We start from the raw sequence: 18,889 nt of genomic DNA, 5'->3' as shown, positions 1-18,889 counted from the left end.
ACAGGGTACAATGGGTACAGCTCCTGGAGCAGAGGCCTTGGACAGGGTGCAATGGGTACAGCTCCTGGAGTGGGTGCCTTGGACAGGGTGCAATGGGTACAGCCCCTGGAGCGGGTGCCTTGGACAGGGTGCAATGGGTACAGCTCCTGGAGCGGGTGCCTTGGACAGGGTGCAATGGGTACAGCCCCTGGAGTGGGTGCCTTGGACAGGGTGCAATGGGTACAGCCCCTGGAGCGGGTGCCTTGGACAGGGTGCAATGGGTACAGCTCCTGGAGCGGGTGCCTTGGACAGGGTGCAATGGGTACAGCCCCTGGAGTGGGTGCCTTGGACAGGGTGCAATGGGTACAGCCCCTGGAGCGGGTGCCTTGGATAGGGTACAATGGGTACAGCCCCTGGAGCGGGTGCCTTGGACAGGGTGCAATGGGTACAGCCCCTGGAGTGGGTGCTGCGTGCTCCAGGAGGAGCAGAGGGCTCGGGATGGGAGCACCGCTCACTCCAAGGTAGCAGGACATCTGCATCCACCCCATGGGATGCTCTTTGAGAGCTCCAGGGGAGTGTGAGACCTGGCTCTGTGCCACCTGAGAGCTGGAGCAGAGTTCTGTCCTGTCCCCAAGCAGAGCAGTGAGGGCATCAGCCTCCTGATTCCTGATACATGCTCAAACTGCTCTGGAGATCCCCCGGCAGTGAAGGGTGGGGCAGTTTAAAGGTTGAAGTTGTTTTAGCAAGGTCCAAATATGCCCCTGTTCTGGGAAAATGGGTCTTTTCTTGTTTTGAGGAGACAGCAAAAACTTTGTCAAAAGCAGCAAGGCTGCCTGCTCTGAAAACACTAACAAAGCTGAGAACGTAAGAGGCTCCTCTTTTGCAAACACAGGGAATAATAAAATGGAGAGAAGCAGGAAAAGTGAGCTGCTAAGCTTCCACTGACATTTGACTGCCCTGTGCTTCATTCGTATCAGAGAGCAAAACCCTTTAAAAATGAATGTGTGACATTCTACAATCCACGCCTTGAAAAAATATCACACAAATCCCTCGCACCAGCAAAGAACTTTGCTTACACGACTTCCCTAGATAAGAAAATAAAACAAAAGGGAGAAAAACAGCTTACTGTAAGAAGGAGCTTTAGTTTTCTTTCTTTTCTCCAACTCAAAGAAGAAAAAAAATCCTAACAACTAAATCATTTTGCAAAGAGGTTTTCCTTCTCTAAAACAACATGCCTGTGGTAAGTACTACCCATCTTTTCAACTTAATTAGATTCTAAAAAAAAAAAAAGGTGCTCCTTGCAACATAACCTAACAGGCTCCATTTATGCACAGAACATTTCAGAGTGGCATTTACAGGCAAGTGCAAGCACACAGCTGAGCTCCAGCCTCCAGGAGTTTGGCAGCATGGCCACTTATACTTGTTTGCAAAGAAGGGTCAAAGAGAGCTAAATCCTTTGCCTATGTCTGTGGGAAAAGCCTATTTTAAAGCAAGATAATCCAGATCAGGAGAGCACAAATTTATGGAGAAAACTCGGATGTTTGTTGCAAACTTTTGAACAAACACATCTGTTTCATCCGCTCAGCCAGTTGGGGGTTCAGCCATTTGTAAATCAGTGGTTCCAATCCAAGCCCAGAGCTGTTCAAATTGGGTCCATCATCACAGGGGGCTTACTCAGATCTCCCAAAACCCCCACGGTGTACCCACTTGTGCAGATGAAGATGCAAAGAGGGGAGCAGTCCTTGAGGGATGAAACAAAAAGCTGGCAGTTAATGATGTTAAAAGCTTTGCTTCCAGTGTTCAGCAGCGTTGGCACAGCCAGATTTAGGAACCATGAGCTGCGGACATGGGAGCCCCTATTTTTTTGTGCTGTGGTACCTGAGGTAACTACAATAGTCTTGAAGTGTGTTAACCCTGCCATGTGGTTCTTTTAATCCTGATGATTTGCTAATTGTGCATGCCTGTGTGAATTCTTTGGCAACCGAAATTAAAATCACTCAGTGGGAAACACTAATCCAAAATGCAGAAGTCCTTAATAACAAGCACTCTGGACTGCTGGGGTGAGCCACTACAGACGACCACTCCTGATGGTTGAAAATGGTGAGTCAAAAGGGGCGACTTCCTCATTCAATGCAACTTAAATTATTTGTGGCAGTAATTATCTGTAAGTCCCCATTGCCTGGTATCTTTTCAGAAACACCAACAGGCTACAAAGAGCTGGAATTGGCAAACTTGTTTTGTCTTTGAGCGAATGAGCAACAACATTTCTGCATGTCCTAGGCAGGAAAAAAATGACCCCAAACCCAAGCCCCTTAGTCCCCAAAGGCCTGCTTACAACAGCCCTATGCAAAGGAGTTCTACCTGGTCCTGTAGAAGACAGAGAGGCCCCTAAAACACTGGCTTGAATGCCTAAAAAGAAAAGGTGATATGAGTTTAAAGTTCTCAATCTACCTCGCACACACAACCCAGGCCTGCATCTGAAAACGCTACAATTTTCTTTCAACCGTGTCTTATCAGTTTCCACCTTTCTCCCTCTCTGTTCCAAGAATGCAGAAATTCTTCATCTAAATTAGAGGGCAAAGGAAGACAGATCTCTTTTGAGGATTTCAGAGCTAAGCTTGCCAGACACATCAAGGGGCTCTGGGTTTCTAAACGTGCCTTTTCTGCTGCCGTTCTGTATCTGGAGAGAGTGGCAGCACAGGACAAAGCCTATTTGGTCCTTACCATCATTATAATTCATAGAAAAGATTATAAAATCAAATGACTAGCACTTTCCACAATGTTAGGGATGTGACTTAAAACCCACAGCTAGGTAGAGGTTTATTTCCCAGCACATCAAAATGCCTTTTGGAATTGGAAAAGCGTTTATCTAGAAATGCTGTTTCCAAAAATAGGGCGCTCCAAGAGATCTCTGTGAATCACTGACAAGCCATGCTGGTGACACAGCTCCCGCTGTCCCCACTGCCCAGCCTGCCCTGCACAGAGCCACTGCAATGCCCCACAAAGCTGCTGTGGGAGCATTAGTGTCAATCACGGGCCAGCCGTGTGCCCAGCGTGTCCCCAGCACAGCTGACACCCCGCACGGAGCACACACTTCCCCACTCATGCATTATCCAGCTGAAAAGGGGAGGAAATAAAGGACCAGGCAGCTATTGGGAAGAAGAGCCTGATATAATGAACACAGAATGTCAGAATGTGAAGAAGATATCTCAATGCTGGTTTACATTCAAGGGTAAGGGAAGTGTGCCAAGAAGAAAGCAGGAGTCCATGGATGGAGTTTACTGGGTCACCCTTTTCAGTGTGAGAGGGTTTTGAAATGAAGAGATGATGTCTGCAAGCATCACACACACAGAGGAGGGATGAGACAGAAAGATGCTCAAAGTTGAGTGAAAAAGTGAAACCAGCTGTATAATCAGGCAGTTGATGCTGGCCCCACTAAAGCAAGGAGAAAAGCTATAGGCAGTGAACACAACTAAGTGTGAATCTGGGGGGAAAAAATGATGGAGATTTGATTCGGTTATTTTTGAAACTTCCACTCACTCCTGTCAGAGACTAGACATAAAATCTGAAGCACTATATTAAAAAATATTATAAAATTGTGGGAGTTCCACTTAAACAGTCAAGGAATGCAAACTTGGTATCAAGCACAAACCATTTACTGCCACAAGCATTAATCAGGAGGCTCCAGCAATATTTTCTGTTAGAAGTATCTGCAGGATCAGATTCCTGTTTCGTGGAGGTTTGGATAACTGTCAGGGATTATTTTTTTTATAAACAGCTTCAAACTCTTCTCTAACTTTTTCTATCAATTTTACATGCATGAACATTAAATCTGTAACTGCCACTCCTCGAGAACTCCTGTGCGTGCACGTTGACAGATTTAATTTTAGATGTTTCGCCAGGATGGATTATGTACACTGTGGGGTAGATTTGCATGCACAGGTAATTTAGACATTAGGTATAGATCATGTAAGTTAAACGTGAAATTTCCTTCTACAGACACGAATTGCACATTGCCCTCATTTTCAATAAGCAATTTGAGAAAGCCAAAAAAATAAAATTCCTTTTAGAGAATTGTGCATGGCAAACTCCTAGGAGTACACATGTAATTTATGATGGAATCTGCTCCAAATTAAGGCAGGCAGTGATGAGCCATGCAAATACCAGGGAGCATGGGTCAAACAGCAGATCTATTGGAAAGGATCTCCACGCCCTAAACCTATAGCAGACGACAAATCCAATTTGGAGGAATGGTTTCATGCTGGTTGAAAAATAAGAGCACAGCACTATAATCTGGGTGCTCCTGTTGCTCTGACTGAGGATTGGAGAGGGCTCTGCTGCAACACTGCTCTTCAAATCAGACACACAAAGGAGGACACGAAAGGTGATGCTGGCAAACATGATCTACAAGCAAAGGCCAAAGGAAATGTGGATCTTTAATCTAGAGAAAAGGAAATCAAATAGGGCTGATGGGTCTTCAAACATGAAAAGACACCACAGGGGAGCTGTTCTCTCTGCCTGCAGGGGCTGGGGAATGGGAGGCTCTAGGAAAGGCAGTTCATTTCAAACTGGGGGAGAGTTCTATGAAGGAGTCTCGGAAGCCAGCGAGGCAGGCAGGCTGGGAAATCCTGGTCACTAGAGGGGTGTGAACAGAGCCAGAGGAAGGAGAGCTCAGAGCAGTGCAGTGTCTGTCACACTGACACTGGGTGGATCTGCTCCCGTGGTCCAGTTTGAATCTGTGCTTCCTCACCTGCCCCTCTGGAACTGCCAGCAGCCTGAGCAGGGCTGGGAAGCAATTCTGGCCTAAGCACCCGGGCAGCTTTCCTAGAGCCACTGCAAGGGCAAATCCCCACCTACAGCCCGTGCTCTGACAGCTTTAACTGTGCTTTCAACGCCTGCCCTGATGAAGCCAAACTCAGTGCAGGTTGTGGCAGGAGGAGAGGAAGTAAAGGTGTAGTAAAGGTGTAGTAAAGAACAAGTGCTAATACCACAGAGCAAACATCACAGGACAGGAGAAAGTGAAGTAAAGTAGGTTTAAGTCAAAAGATGCCCTGAGTGTTTTGCACTGTGGGTATACAAGCACAGGCTCTTGAGAATATGATCTAAGCTTCACTTGATCAAATGAATCACTATTTGTGGAGGATTTATTTTTATTTATTTTTTAATTTTATTTACAACCAGAGAAAGTTTAGACAAGCCAGGTGCATGTAGGAGCCATCCGGTATAAGTCTCTGCTGGTACAGAGAGCTACAAACCCTGCCCTCTGCAAAGTTTAGGCTTGCAATCACCACACAGACATGTTCTAAATAACAGCTCATCTTACTTCTGCATTTTGATATATTATTTTTTTTAATTTGCTTTCATTAGACGGGCATAGCCACTGATTAACGATTCTGTTTTTCCATCATCTAATGAGAAAATCACCTAATGAGAATGTTTCTTCTTAAAATCCTGATTTAGCAAGCTGACCTGTGCAGGCAGATCCCAGCATCCATGGAAATATATGGAGATATTTAAGTGTGAATGTGTTTATACAGAGGTATGCTTATAAATAAAATAAAGGGATGTTTTTCTTTTTGAATGTCCCACAGATGGTGGCAAGAAATTCAGCACAAACTCTGTTATTTCAAAAAATATAAATATAAATTTAGCTTAATAACCTCTGACAATCTCTCCCATGGAGAGAAACTCCCAGATGATACCACCCAACAATTAAAATTGGTGTGAAATTCCAGTGGGAGTTGAAGGGGCTTCCTACATTGCAATCATGTCCCTGGAGCTCTGGCCAGTGCAGGGGAAAAGGAAAACAACATCTTGGCCATTGAGTGCCCTTTTCTCATAAATAACATTAAACTGAGTGCTTGTAACACGTACACGAATCTCTGTATTTCCAGAAATTCTTCCCTGGTCTCATATTGCTCTTGATTAAATTTCATTCTGCAGCCATTACCCAGCCCAGGAGAAAGAAACAAACCAAAACAAACAACCCACACACAGAAAACATTTCCATTTCTTTTCCTGGTGAGCAAATAATAAAATCATGATATGGATTGCTGCAGTTGAAAATACTGTTGCAAAAGAGGTTTCTGTCACTAAATACAAACCCTCCTGGAAAGTGGATGAATTGCTGTCTTTTACAGCTTCAGCTGGGAGTAAAACCAGCATCTTCCAGACCTGGCTGAGCTGATATCTTACACTGCCCATTAAACTTAAGTGCAGAGAGACAGCAGCAATTCTTTCCCAACCTCAGACACCATTTGTGTTGGTGTAAATACAGAGTAACTCCTTGAAAAGGTTCAGGCACCATCCTGGGCACAGGGATGCATGGAGTGCGCCAGGACAGGACTCCTAATTCCATCTCTTTCTCCACACAGGATCTCAGCTCATAAACAATTAGCCTTTGCTGATGGGTGAACTTAAGTACACAATATGATGTTGACCCTGCATGATGAGTTACCAGTTAGGAATTGAGGCCTCCTGGGTTGCATCTCCCCTTAAAGCATATTAAAGATTTTTATGGCCTTTTTCATCCCTTCCTATACGTTGTAGGAAGTTTTCTATGAAGTGTTGCTATACAAGAACCCCGTACTATTTACCTATAACTATGTATGCCCAAAATAGCTGAAAGAGCTGCTTCTATAAGTGAGTATTTTTGACTGGTTTCACCAGTCAGACCTGCAGGTACTCAGCCATCTCACAGAATCCAATTTTCCAGTCCTGGATTGCAGCAGAACACAAGACTGGCTGAGGGCAGAACTGCAGTCTAGAGATTACCACAGTGCTATGGCCCGTCTCTGTAAAGACCAGGTACTCCTGACATAAGTCTCTGTGACTTTAATAGAACTATCATTCAGAACTGTTTGGAAGAGTTAGGGTTGGAGATTTTGGTCCTTAGCAAGAAGAAATGCCTGTATAGAAGATGACAGAGAGTTGGGAGGAATTATCTGAAAGCAGACATGAATTGCTCTAAGAAACACAGCTTTGAAGTCCAGAAACTGAAACCAAACATGAAGTGATACAGTCCATATGGTCACATTTAAAGATCTGCCAGCAGATCTATTTGGGAACCTGCTTTTCAATAGTGGTAACTCATTCAACTGAATTTTGCTTCAGGACTAAATCATTCATGCAAGGTCACAGCATGGAAACCAATTCTATTTTAAAAATCTGTATATAACCATATTGCTGCTGTTATTTCCACAACATTTCAAATAAACTTAAATCCAACCTCTCTGCTCATAGGAGTCCAGAGCAATTTGAATCAAGTTTGGCTAAGAATTGCACAGTCCTTAGCAATTTCAGATCTTCATCTGCAATTCTAATGAAATGCTCTATTTAATGTGAAACTTGAAACATGAAACTGAGTAGAACTTCATTGTGTGCTCCTTCATGGACTCTCCTGCTTTCTTGCCTCACTGCTGGAACATCCCTTTTACCTTGATTGTTGTTCAAGGGAAAAAACAGCTGAGCTTGGTTTTCCCAGCTCAGGGAACAGACCCAATGTCCGTGTGAACCAAAATGCAGAGCCTGGTGAAGGAAGTGTTTGTTGTGAGGTCACTGTTGATGTGTTGCCTCCACTACCACGATGGTCCAGCTTGCGGAGCTGTCCCTGGGACACCATCAGCACAGAGCTGAGAAGGAGCTCTTTGCAGAAAATTTTGGGTGTGGTACTGGGGAAGAAAAGCTCTGTGATTTCTGCAAGCTGAGCTCAAATCTCCACCTGCTCCTCTGAACACTCAGTTTGCCTGATGGCACCTCTGGCTTTTCCCTGGTGTGATGTGCTGCATGGTGGACATCTGCCTCATTAAACCTTATTAAAGCCCTTCCTTCTGCCTCTGCTGAAGCTCATTGCAACCCCAGGCTTGGGTGACCTCCAGAGGGCTCTCTCTTCATTTTTCCTGACTCACTGCACTGCTCCTTGAGGAAAAAGGGTCTAGCAAACTGACCCACAGCAAATAGACCCCTTAAGGACCCCTGTGCTTGCTCTGGCAGAGCAATCCTCAGCTGACTGCTTCAAGCAATGCTGTGCAGCTGTAAAATGGGTCACAGAGGGCTTGGAAGTTGATTCATCTCTTTAAACACACAGATCTCAAAATAAAATACAGCAGGGAACATGCTGACCACATACTGCCTACTGGAAAAAGACAGAATTATAAAGGAAAACCTGGCACTGAATTTCTCAGGCAATGGTGCTACTGGTTGTAAGGAAACCAAACAGTAAAACATGAGAGATGTGCAGAAGAGGAAAGGTTCCAATAATAAATTCAACTAGCTCCTAGCACCTTTGGGTTAAAACCATCACCTACTTTACAGTTAGTTAACCTCCTGTTTAATCTGACTACTTGAAGTCACGTTCAGTTCTTGGTGGACCAGTGTGACGTCTAGAGCAAACAGAGTTACTCTGCATTTACAATTACATCCCCGGGCAAAGCCAAGACTCGTGATGGTGTCCTAAGGCTCCTCACATGCTTGGGAAGTGGGAAAGGTTCCTCTTTCAATAGTTTTCTGACAGGTCATGAAGAAGCAATTACCACAGAATCTTTCAACAGTCCACTAAAATTTATGCTTTGCACTTGGAACAAAATACAGGTCTGAAAATACGTTGTCTTCTGAAATGCTGCACACTTTTAAATAAAAAAAATGGTTTAAAAATATAATTCCAATACTATTTTTACAAAACACTAAGTCTGTAAAAGTAGATATCTAGGAAAATCATCTAGATAGGTAATTGTTCTAGATTAAAAAAAAAAGTCTTTATTTTAAAAGATAAATAATTGCAACAGTTTAGTTCCATTACCCGGAAGGAAAAATTGCAACTACCTGTCTAAAAATGCAAACATAATACTATGAGAACAGGACATTTCTGCAATGTTGAGCTATTTTTTGATGGTCAAAGAAGCCATTTTCAGCAGTGTCCTTCTGCCTTGATGTATTACAATGCATTTAACCAGTATTCCAGATCCTTGCACATAGTTTTTTTCCTTTTCTTCACTGAACATTTTCAAGTTAACTGATCCCTGCAGGCAGTGGCATGCAGGGATCCTCCTTTGCCCCGTTCTTTGGACATAAAGCAACTAATACGGAAAGGAAATCAGCTTCCCTTGAAATGGCAGCACATTAACCCACTCATTTTGCTGAGCTGCTGAACACCTCCCAGAACAAAGTGCCAAGATGAGACAAAGAGGAACCGCAGGAAGGGGCAAAGGAGGCAGCTCCTGGAGCAGCAGACCAGGAGGGGCTGTCAGGGCTGGTGTGGCCCTTTGGTTTCAGAGCCCTGACAAGCCTGGCAGGTTCTGGAAAAAGGCTGATGTCAGTGATAGGGCTCTGGATGCTTCTGAAAGCTGGCGAGGGCAGAGCTGTTCCTGTCAGCAGCAACAGCTGCCTTCTGCACCCCTCCCAGCCCTCTGATGGCAGCGCAGGCATCCAACTCACTTCTCCAGGACTTTTTCCTCACGTCATTGATCCAGCCCTCTCCTCCTCTGGATCCTCACACAACTATCATCATGGCACAAACAGCTTGGCCCTGATTGCTTTCCAGCCCCTCAGTCTTTAGGCAACAGATGGCTCTGGAAGTACCGATGTGTGAAGCATTTTCATGTGCCTTAACAACTGCCTTAATTATGCAGCATTGTCATTAGGACTGGACAGGTGATTTAGATCTGAATATCTGAACCACTTCATCATCCAAGGATCTAAACCAACACTCAGAACCTGGCAGCTCCAGGAACAGGGATGTTTGCTGGGGTAATGTCAACTCCCCGTTGTCAGAAACCTTAAAATTTTTAGAAAGCTTACATCCATGGCTGAGAAATTCCCCATGATGACCTTCAGGTGTGAATTTCCTGATGTCTGGCTATGAGTGATGGACAATTAAAAAGATGCACTGGGGACACTCTGTATTTGTCTATTACCATTTACAGAATCATGGAATCGTTTATGTTGGAAAAGCTTTCTAAGATCATCAAGTCCAACTGTTCCCCCAGCACTGCCATGTCCATCTCTAACCCCTGTCCCCAAGTGCCACATCTACACAGCTTTTTAATGCCTCACTGGTGACTCCAGCACTTCCCTGAGCCACACATTCTGGTGCTGGACAGCCCTTTTGGTGAAGAAATTTTTTCTGATATCCAATCTAGAGAGAAATATCCAATTTGAAGAACCATAAACCATAACTGACATATCTGTGGACATTCATGTGTTTGCAGGCACAGCTACAGGTGCAGTGGTAAAACAGGGAAAACAACAGCATGCAACTGAGAAAATAAAACACAAGCATCTGGAAAGACAAGGATAAATGGAATGGTAAAAAAGAAAAAAAAAATTAGAAAAGAATACAACAAAGCATAAAATTACCACAGGGTGAACATGCTCTAAAAACCTCATCCCCAGCCAAGTACTTACAAGTAATAGGAGTAGGAATATGCATTTCTTCTAAATATTGACGGCCGGTCAGATGAACAAAATATCCAAAAGGAGAAAAAGAGAAAAGGACATAATTAGATTTATATGAACTCCAGGATCCTTTTTCAATATACAAAGTATTTGTACTGTTTTCTGTACTGAGCTACTATTTGCCTATGCTTCTTTCAGGAGCTGTACGCCGGTGAGGAATAAACAGATACTGAACTGGAGACTGAAGGTTGTGTTTTCACTTCTGCCACCATGAATAAATCCCCTCACCTTTAATTCCCTCACTTTTTCATGTCAGTAACATGGGCAATGAGACTTAATTTTGCCTCTCAAGTGCTTTGATATTTTTGAAATGGAAAGAAAGATGTCAGAGCTATTAATATAAATAACAATAAATAGGGAAGTGACAATGTAAGAACGCCACAATTTTGGAATATTTAGACAATGAGCAAATTGTCTAATGATAAATCAAGCTTCATCAAACTCTAAAATGCAAATAGTTCATTAACAATTCAAGCATCACTCCATATTTATAGCTGAGCACTGGGGGCATGCAGTAGCTTTCTGCATCACTGTGATTAAGCACTTTCTACCACAGTTTCTCAACAATTCATTTCACAACATTTTGAGCAGCACCACAAACTGAGCCTTGGCAATCAGTTGTAGCTTAAGAGGTGACGTTTCCCCTTTTATAACTGGAAAGGGGCTTCTCTGAAAAGACTGGTTCACAACAGACCTATCCCAGGGTATGAGAGATTTACCACCAGCCACAAGGAGCCACAAAAGCAGCAGCAGCGGTCAAGACAGGGAAAAACAGTGAAACCCAAACATCAATCTATTGCATAGCTTTAAAATCCCATCCTTGAAGGCACTAGGAAGATTAGGAATCACTTAGAAATACAAATGCAGCTTTCAAGTGTTCAGTTTTATGGTTGCTCTGAACACAACTTCCATAAGCACACGTGGAAACCAGGTTCAGTGCAGTCACTCTGTGCACAGTCACCCTCTCTGCTGTGCACACACGGGGTAAAGAACAGCTCATGAGGATTAAACTGAAGTTTGATGGTGTTCCTGATGATGGCCTTTGCTCTAAACCTGATATTTCGGCCAGATTCCTGATGTATGCCGAGTTATTTGAATAGCACTGATTCCAAGATACACCTGGATGCATTTTAACTAAATGCTATTATCTCCTGAAAGCAGAAGTGCTACAGGCCGGAGCAATGCACCAGCTAAGGTGCAGTGTTTGCCACTGAGCTTCCCTGTGAAAATCCAAGTTCCACTGAGCCTCTAAACAAAGGGAAACATGACCAAGATGCAGAAGGTGAGAGCCCACACAGCTGAACCCCTGAAATCCCCAAAACTAAACGAAGCTCTCAGAGGCCAGGGCCAGGGTTCACACAGCACTGTTGACTGCAGCTGTTCCCTTGAGCACCTTGCTGCTCTCCTGCCTGGGCTGCACACATCTGGCATCCCACCAGACTCTTGGCCCTCTTTAAAAAGCTGCACATCCCTCCAGGCTGCAGAGGAAAGCTCAGAAAGGTTTGCTCCATAAGGACAGAGAATAAAGGAAGACAAACAAAAGGAGGATGATGTTCTGGAATTGGACAGTCCATTTTGGCTCAAATTCTCCAAAAACACGCAGCCTGAAATAAGGACTTACTACAGAATATTTCAAAGCTTACTGTGAAAACTGGTCTGAGTTATGGTTCAGTAAAAAGATGACCTGGTCCTAGAATGTACAACACAACCCAAACCCCTGCCTGTCTCCCACCTGAAACAGGGACACATGAGGGACATGGGTCACTAAATGTGCAAATATCCCTTTTTCCTAATTCTATCCTATTCCTAATATCTATCCTATAGTATGTTCTGCCCAAGAGACTTTGGGGTTTTATTTAATTAGTTTAAGGTAAAAACCTAAATCCTAATCCAGAATAAGGAGCTGAATTTTCATAGGAGGAAATAATCCTAGACCCTACATAGCCCCAAATCTCCTTTTTTGCTACCAACAGCAGTTTAAAGAACTTATTTACGGTGCACCCATGACAGGCTGTCCGATCCTATTTATTCAGTCTTATATTTAAAGGGGTCAGTGGAGGCTTTGTCTGCTCAAACACACCAGCCTGAGAGGTGTCACATTCTTCACTCCCGGGAAATACGTGTCATGATTACACCAGAATTAAAATTGCTCAGATGAAATCAGAACTGACCAAAATCAAATCCTCTGGGGAGTGGCAAAGTCAAAGCGTATTTTCTCCTGAAAAAATATCTTATTTTTCTTGCTTCATTTTGTTTTTACTAAATGATTCTGTATTCTCTATTACACAAATGTCTTTAACTAATATTAAGGAAAAAAAAAAGCTCCTTAGAGAATTAAAAACATTTTCATACAATAAAAATGAGATATTTCAAGATATGACTCTATTAATGAAAGAATGTGGTTCTGCCTTTTGTGGGCACATACACTCATGTGGGCACTGATAACCACCTCTAAATTAACGGGCTAAATTATCATAGAATCACAGAGTGGCTCGTGTTGGAATGGACCTAAAAGATCATTCCAATCCCCCCTGCCATGGGCAGGGACACCTTCCACTGTCCCAGGCTGCTCCAAGCCCCGTCCAACCTGGCCTTGGACACTGCCAGGGATCCAGGGGCAGCCACAGCTTCTCTGGGCACCCTGTGCCAGGGCCTCCCCACCCTCACAGGGAAGGATTTCTTCCTAGTATCTAATCTAAATTTAATCTCTTTCAGTTTGAAGCCATCCCCCCCTTGTCCTGTCACTACCTGTCCTTGTATAAAGTTTCCCTCCATTATGTGGCAGCAATTTTTATGTCATATACACGTAATGATGATACCATGACTTAACTCATGGAGTTAGTGGGTTCCCAAAACCAAGAAAACAAACTTTGTTAATGGCTTTGATTTTAAATACTGTAATACACTCATATTTAAAACAGAAATTTATATGCACACACAATTTTGACGTAGATATACGCATATGGAAACTTAAGCAGACTTTAGACAACTTCAAGTTTCAACTAAAACTTTCAGACAACAAACATAAAGTCAAATCCAAGTTTTCCACTGTATTTATACAGTGGAAAATAATGAAGCTTAATTTAGCTTCATGTATCTCACTAAACCCTCTAAAACTTTATCAGCCCACAGAAATTTTTGAGTTCCTGGAATTTTTGCAATTTGTTCTGCTGAAACTGTGAGCGACTGGGCACCACTTGCTTATGCCCTGTGTTTGAAAGGTTCCAAGCAGCCTGCTTGGTGACTCTCACAGGAACAAAAAGAGGCTCCTGATGATCCCAGTGCTCATCTCAAACCAATGTCTTCCTTCTCTTCTAATCCCTCTCCTCCCTTTGCTCTCTGCGCTGATTAACAAAATGCTTCATCTGGGAAATCCACCACAGTGCCTGCTCCCAGTGAGCTGTGATGCCCTGGACAATGGACAAATGTCACTGGGATATTTTCTGGCTCCATTTGAAGAAAATGTCTCAAGTTAAACTCATAAAATTATTTTACTGAATTGTTGCCTTGCAAGGCTACACTGTACACCGAGGCCTTGGTGCACTGGGAAGGGAGCTCTTTTAAAGAGTGAGGCTAATGCAAACATGGAATGCAACAGCTTAAGCTCTGAACACTTCTGTTTGCAAAATGGAAAGAGAACTTTGTTGTTAAACTGCTGTCTCAGAAGAGCTCAAGCTTTCAGCTCCGCTCCTCCAGAAGTTTCAATCAATTTGTGGTCCAAATCAGCTTCTCCTTTTATAAAAGCTGGTCCCAACCCTCACTAGTTTACAAAGGAAATGAGCCTGACAGGCTGAAGTTCATCTTCAGGGAACACTTGTCCATATGTAGCTCTAAGCCTCACTTGGATGTGGCTGGTGGTTCCCATCCAAGGGAGCCCAGAACTGATGTGATCAGCAGCTCTGGAGGTGCTGGAGGTGTGCTACAGCCTCCCAAAGCTCCTCTTGCACTCATAGCTTCTAAATGGGAAAAGATTTTAAAGTCAATGAGCCAGTTTACTCCTTATTTCAGTGTGTCTTCTGGCAGGTATCCTTGCAAATTGCAGCAAACAAAGAGAGATACAGACTGCAGGGATTTTGCTTGTCTGCCCTGGGAGGGGCTGTGGAAACAACACAAGGGAAACTGTAATTTTCCAGCTCTAGGGAAAAAAAGGGAGAATGTAGATTTCTAATAGTCCCACTCACTTCCTTTCTAATGTTAACTTTGAAGAAAATTGCCCAGGTTTCCAGAGCCTATGGCAAAACCAGATAGAGCAAAGTTCTGCCCGTGGGACACCACACCCAAATTCACCAAACATTGCTGCTTCAGGGACCAGTTCAGTTTTTGCTGAACTGAAAGCAAGTTCAGCTGAAGGTCCTGTGCACTGTCTCAGGGGCGAGCTCAGCTCAGCAGGAGACTGGGAACTTCCACACAGAGCAAATGGATCCTCAGTCTCCAACCTCTGGAACTCGTTCTGCATTATGAGTAATTTTGCTTGGGGGTTTGTCTGTGCTATCTGTGAGATAACAACTTACGTTGTAGCAGTCGTGACATCAGAAGAACCAAGTGTTGGAAAATGGCTGGGATGAGGCAGCCACAGATTCTCTAGGCAATCTGTGCCAAGGCCTCAGCTCTCTCACAGGGAAGAATTTCTTCCTAATATCTGATATAAACCTCCTCTCTGGCAGCTTGAAGCCATTCCCCCCTGTCCTGGCACTCCAGGCCCTTGTAAATTGTCTCTCTCCATCTTTCTTGTAGGCTCCCTTCAAGTACTGCAAGGCCACAACTGGGTCACTCCAAAGCTTCTCTTCCCCAGACTGAACAATGCCCACTCTCTCAGCCTTTCCTGTTAGGAGAGGTGCTCCTTTTGTCCCTTTGCACTTCACCGTGCTACCTCGTGACTTATCCCTTCACATTAACTATCAATTAATTATCACTATCTCTTTGCAGTAAAAACCATTCTTTTGCTGCTGGATCTCCCAGAACTGGCATTTCTTCTGGGCCTACAACCCTTACTGTCGGTCTTATGTAACCAGGCATTAACTGCTGCCCTCTGTCACAAATAAAGAACATTTTATCTTTATTTATTCTTCTTTTGGAAAAAGCCAGGAGGCTCAAGATGGAAGCAAAGCAGAAACTTACCTTCTCTTGATGGTAAGCATTGCTCCCAAGAGGATAATCACAAACATCAGGAGACCAGCTATAACTCCAGCCATTTTCACCGTGCTGTCAACTTGCTTTTCTGGTTCCACTGCATTGGAATTCTGGGTGGAAGCTCCTTAAAAGATGGAGGGAGAGGAAGGACAAGATAAAAAAGAAAGAATTTGTAGGGAAACTGTGCAATGATCCACTTTAAATATTCATTTGAAAGCCTAACAACATATTTGCAATCAAATTGCAATAGACAATTGTCCATCTAACCAAATCTGCCTTTAATGAGGGCTAATGACCGATAATTCAGAGCAGTAATAGGGTGTAAAATCCCAGTGTAGTGTAAATGACTATAATATTTTACTAAGTTATACTGTAACGGGGCATTTGCTCTTCTGAAGCACTCAGCGTGCACCCAGAAACAGGAGAACACCAGTTCTAATTTTAATCTCAAATAGTTTAAATGGACTTGCAGTCCTTGCTCATCAGAATAGTGAGCACAGTAACATGTAGTAATAATAATAATAATACCTCTGGCCGAAAATTTTTTCCCCTCTAAAATCAGCTCACATTTGTGTTTCTCAGTGTATTGGAGGCCTGGCTTTTTTAAACATCCCATTACAATTATACATGTAACAAGCATGAATCCAACATACAGAGCACCCTCCACACAGAATCATGGAATGATTTGAGCTAGAAGGGACCTTAAAGCCCATCTCATTCCAACCCCCTGACATGGGAAGGGACACCTTCCACTAGGCCAGGCTGAACCTTGGATCTCCATCCAGCCTGGCCTTGGACACTTCCAGGGATGGGGCAGCCACAGCTTCTCTGGACAACCCACTCCAGTGCCTGAGCACCCTCACACATCACCTAATGTACTCCCAGCATGACTACTTCAGCCCAAACAAGAGAGCATAATTTCTGTTTGAAATTATTTGGTTTTGTTGTTTTTTGTTGGTTTTTTTAACAAGTGAAATCCACACACCTGAAAATAAAACATATTTAGGAACATTATTTGCACAGCATTTCTGCTTTTTTCTTCCTGCACTAAATAAGCACCTTGGAGAAAGCTGCCCTCTCCCCTGTTGCTGAGACCATTTCAATAGTGCTCATTACAGATCTTAGCTCTGCTGACTTCACCACTTGCTGCACAGAATTTTTCCAGATATAGCTTAAGCCACTGAGCTTGATTTAGAAAGCCCCACAAGATTTGAGTCGTGGCTACTCTAAAGACTAAATAAGCCTATCTCCATTATATTCCTGTTACATTTAACTACTCCTAAAAATATCACCACTGCAGTTCACCGAGTTAAACGAATTCACATTACATGAGACCCACTCTTATCCTGGGCTTCACCTTTGCTGCTGGAGCCAGCCACGTCCTCCTCTACAGCTTAAACATGGTAGGGAAAGGGAATCAAAGGTGAACACAGAGGACTGACATCAGAAGACCATAATGGTTTGCTCTTTTAACAGCTCTGTGCTGCTGACCTTCAGGAAATCTGAATCACGTCTGTTCATGAAGTCACTTGCTCAGGGAGATAATATTCAATCAAGTCCATGTGTTGGCGAGGCAGCAGTGTTACCATCACCGTGCTATTGTTTTGCCTCTTTGCCACACATTAAACTGCACATGCTTTAAGAGATGATGCAGTGATTAAAGCATGATTTCAGTCTCCTACAGCTAAGCTGTTAATCTAGTTTAGCCAGAGCAAAACACAATATTTACCAAGCAAAAAGGGCTGGCTTTTGGACTCACACATATAATTTTCAGCTTTTGCCCCTGACAACTGTACTATTCTGCTGCATTCACCAAATTGCCCATTCAGTTAAGAGTTCACTGATAACTTCTGTGCTCACATGTCTGAAATGCATTAATGGGACTCCTGAGCATGAAAATAAAATAACGTATCAGTTGCATATTTCCATCTTTATTTGACAACCTCTCCCACAATCCTGCAGTGAACGTGTCCAAGAGGTGAGCTATACACCATCAGACAGGCAATCCCCAGGCTGTCACACAACAAAGGCAATGAGAAAGGTACAATTTCTCCCTGAAAATGGCTAAAACTCTTATTCATTTGCACTGCAAGTCAGAAGTACTCCAAATTATCCTTCAGCTGAGCTGCAGTTACTCCTGTGACCCCAAATAATAGGTGTTGGAGAATGGTTTTCTACTATAAACAGCACAGTCAGATGCCCCTCATTTTTGTACCATCTGAATACCCCCACAAAGTGTGAGCAGTGTAAAAAGAAGTAAGAATGTGCTGTCAACTCCATCTTCTAATCCACCAGATCGGTTTGATTTTACCAGGCTGTTGCTCGTTACTCCAGGCAATGTGTGGTCAGAGTGCTTTTAGCTGATATTTCCCAGCCCACTGCAGGCTCCTGCAGTTCCAGGAGGAGAAGAAAGGCTCATTATCCATCCTGACACCTCCACACTGCAGTGACAGATCCACTCCAATCTTCTGGGCAACTCTATCTCTCTTGGCAAAGGCCAACAATTCCTTTGGGCTACCAGCCCAACCATTTGTAAGTTGTCTCAGCTAATAGTGCCTAGCGATGGAGAATCTGACAGTGTCAGCAGATTCCTGGCTCTGGGATTCTCACAGCCTTGCAATGAAACATTACTGCACAAGTCCATTGTTTTCCTGATGTTCTGGCATATTTTCCTTGCAGATGCCTAAATCTTCTCTGCTTGCTTGTACCTGCCTCACCACCAGCTGTAGGTAAGAACATTCCTATCCTGGCAGGTGGAGCTCTGTGAGCTGTTTCTTGCAGGAGATGACTTCTGCTGCTCCTGACAGAAATGCTGGTTTAGAATTCAGTTTTGCTTCTCTCCTTTATAGAGATGCAGGATCTGAAATCCTCTGAGCACAGCAGCCCATGAAAACTGCTCAGATGGCCATTTCATACAAACATCTTTAAACACACTTGCAAAGCTCTGCACTACCGTACTTAAGGGGCCACCCTTTTTTTTCTGAAAAATCATGTTTATATATTTCTGGCATTAAAAAGGAATGAAAACAAACTACAACTGTATTTTCTAGTGGTTACTTCCACCACATTTCCTGGAATGAAATGTTCCTTGTAACAGAAGCTGGATGCTGGAATAGTAAGACACAGAGCGGGTCACCACTGTTATTAGCGTGTGACCACCGAGGTCAGGACCCCATTACTCTGCACTAACACAAAGCAGGACAATTTTCTGCCCTAAGCTTGCTTTCTTAATAAGGAAGGCAAATGATAGAAGGCAGCGCCAGAGGAGTGAAGGCTGTAGGTCCCCTGACTCCCTATCTGTGCCTTATCTACTCCAGCAGGCTACTGC

The 18,889-nt window shown here is 43.5% G+C and overlaps 1 protein-coding gene across 9 annotated transcripts in view; it reads right to left on the bottom strand.

Moving 5' to 3' along the window:
• PTPRT (protein tyrosine phosphatase receptor type T) overlaps positions 1-18,889 on the bottom strand; it is a 431,612-nt gene that overhangs the window by 61,214 nt on the left and 351,509 nt on the right. For 6 of the 9 annotated variants that reach the window (XM_032126644.1, XM_032126648.1, XM_032126645.1 and 3 more), the window contains 3 exons: positions 15,550-15,685; positions 10,381-10,410; positions 2,341-2,388 (listed from right to left, as the gene is read on the bottom strand). In XM_032126644.1, coding sequence (XP_031982535.1) covers positions 2,341-2,388; positions 10,381-10,410; positions 15,550-15,685 — 214 coding nt within the window. The remainder of the gene's footprint in view (positions 1-2,340; positions 2,389-10,380; positions 10,411-15,549; positions 15,686-18,889) is intronic. The other 3 variants (XM_032126650.1, XM_032126652.1, XM_032126646.1) reach the window with 1 other exon arrangement.

This window comes from Corvus moneduloides, chromosome 17 (genome assembly GCF_009650955.1).
Source record: "Corvus moneduloides isolate bCorMon1 chromosome 17, bCorMon1.pri, whole genome shotgun sequence".
Classification (NCBI taxonomy): Eukaryota; Metazoa; Chordata; class Aves; order Passeriformes; family Corvidae; genus Corvus; species Corvus moneduloides.
This window is presented reverse-complemented; position numbering and strand designations above follow the sequence as displayed.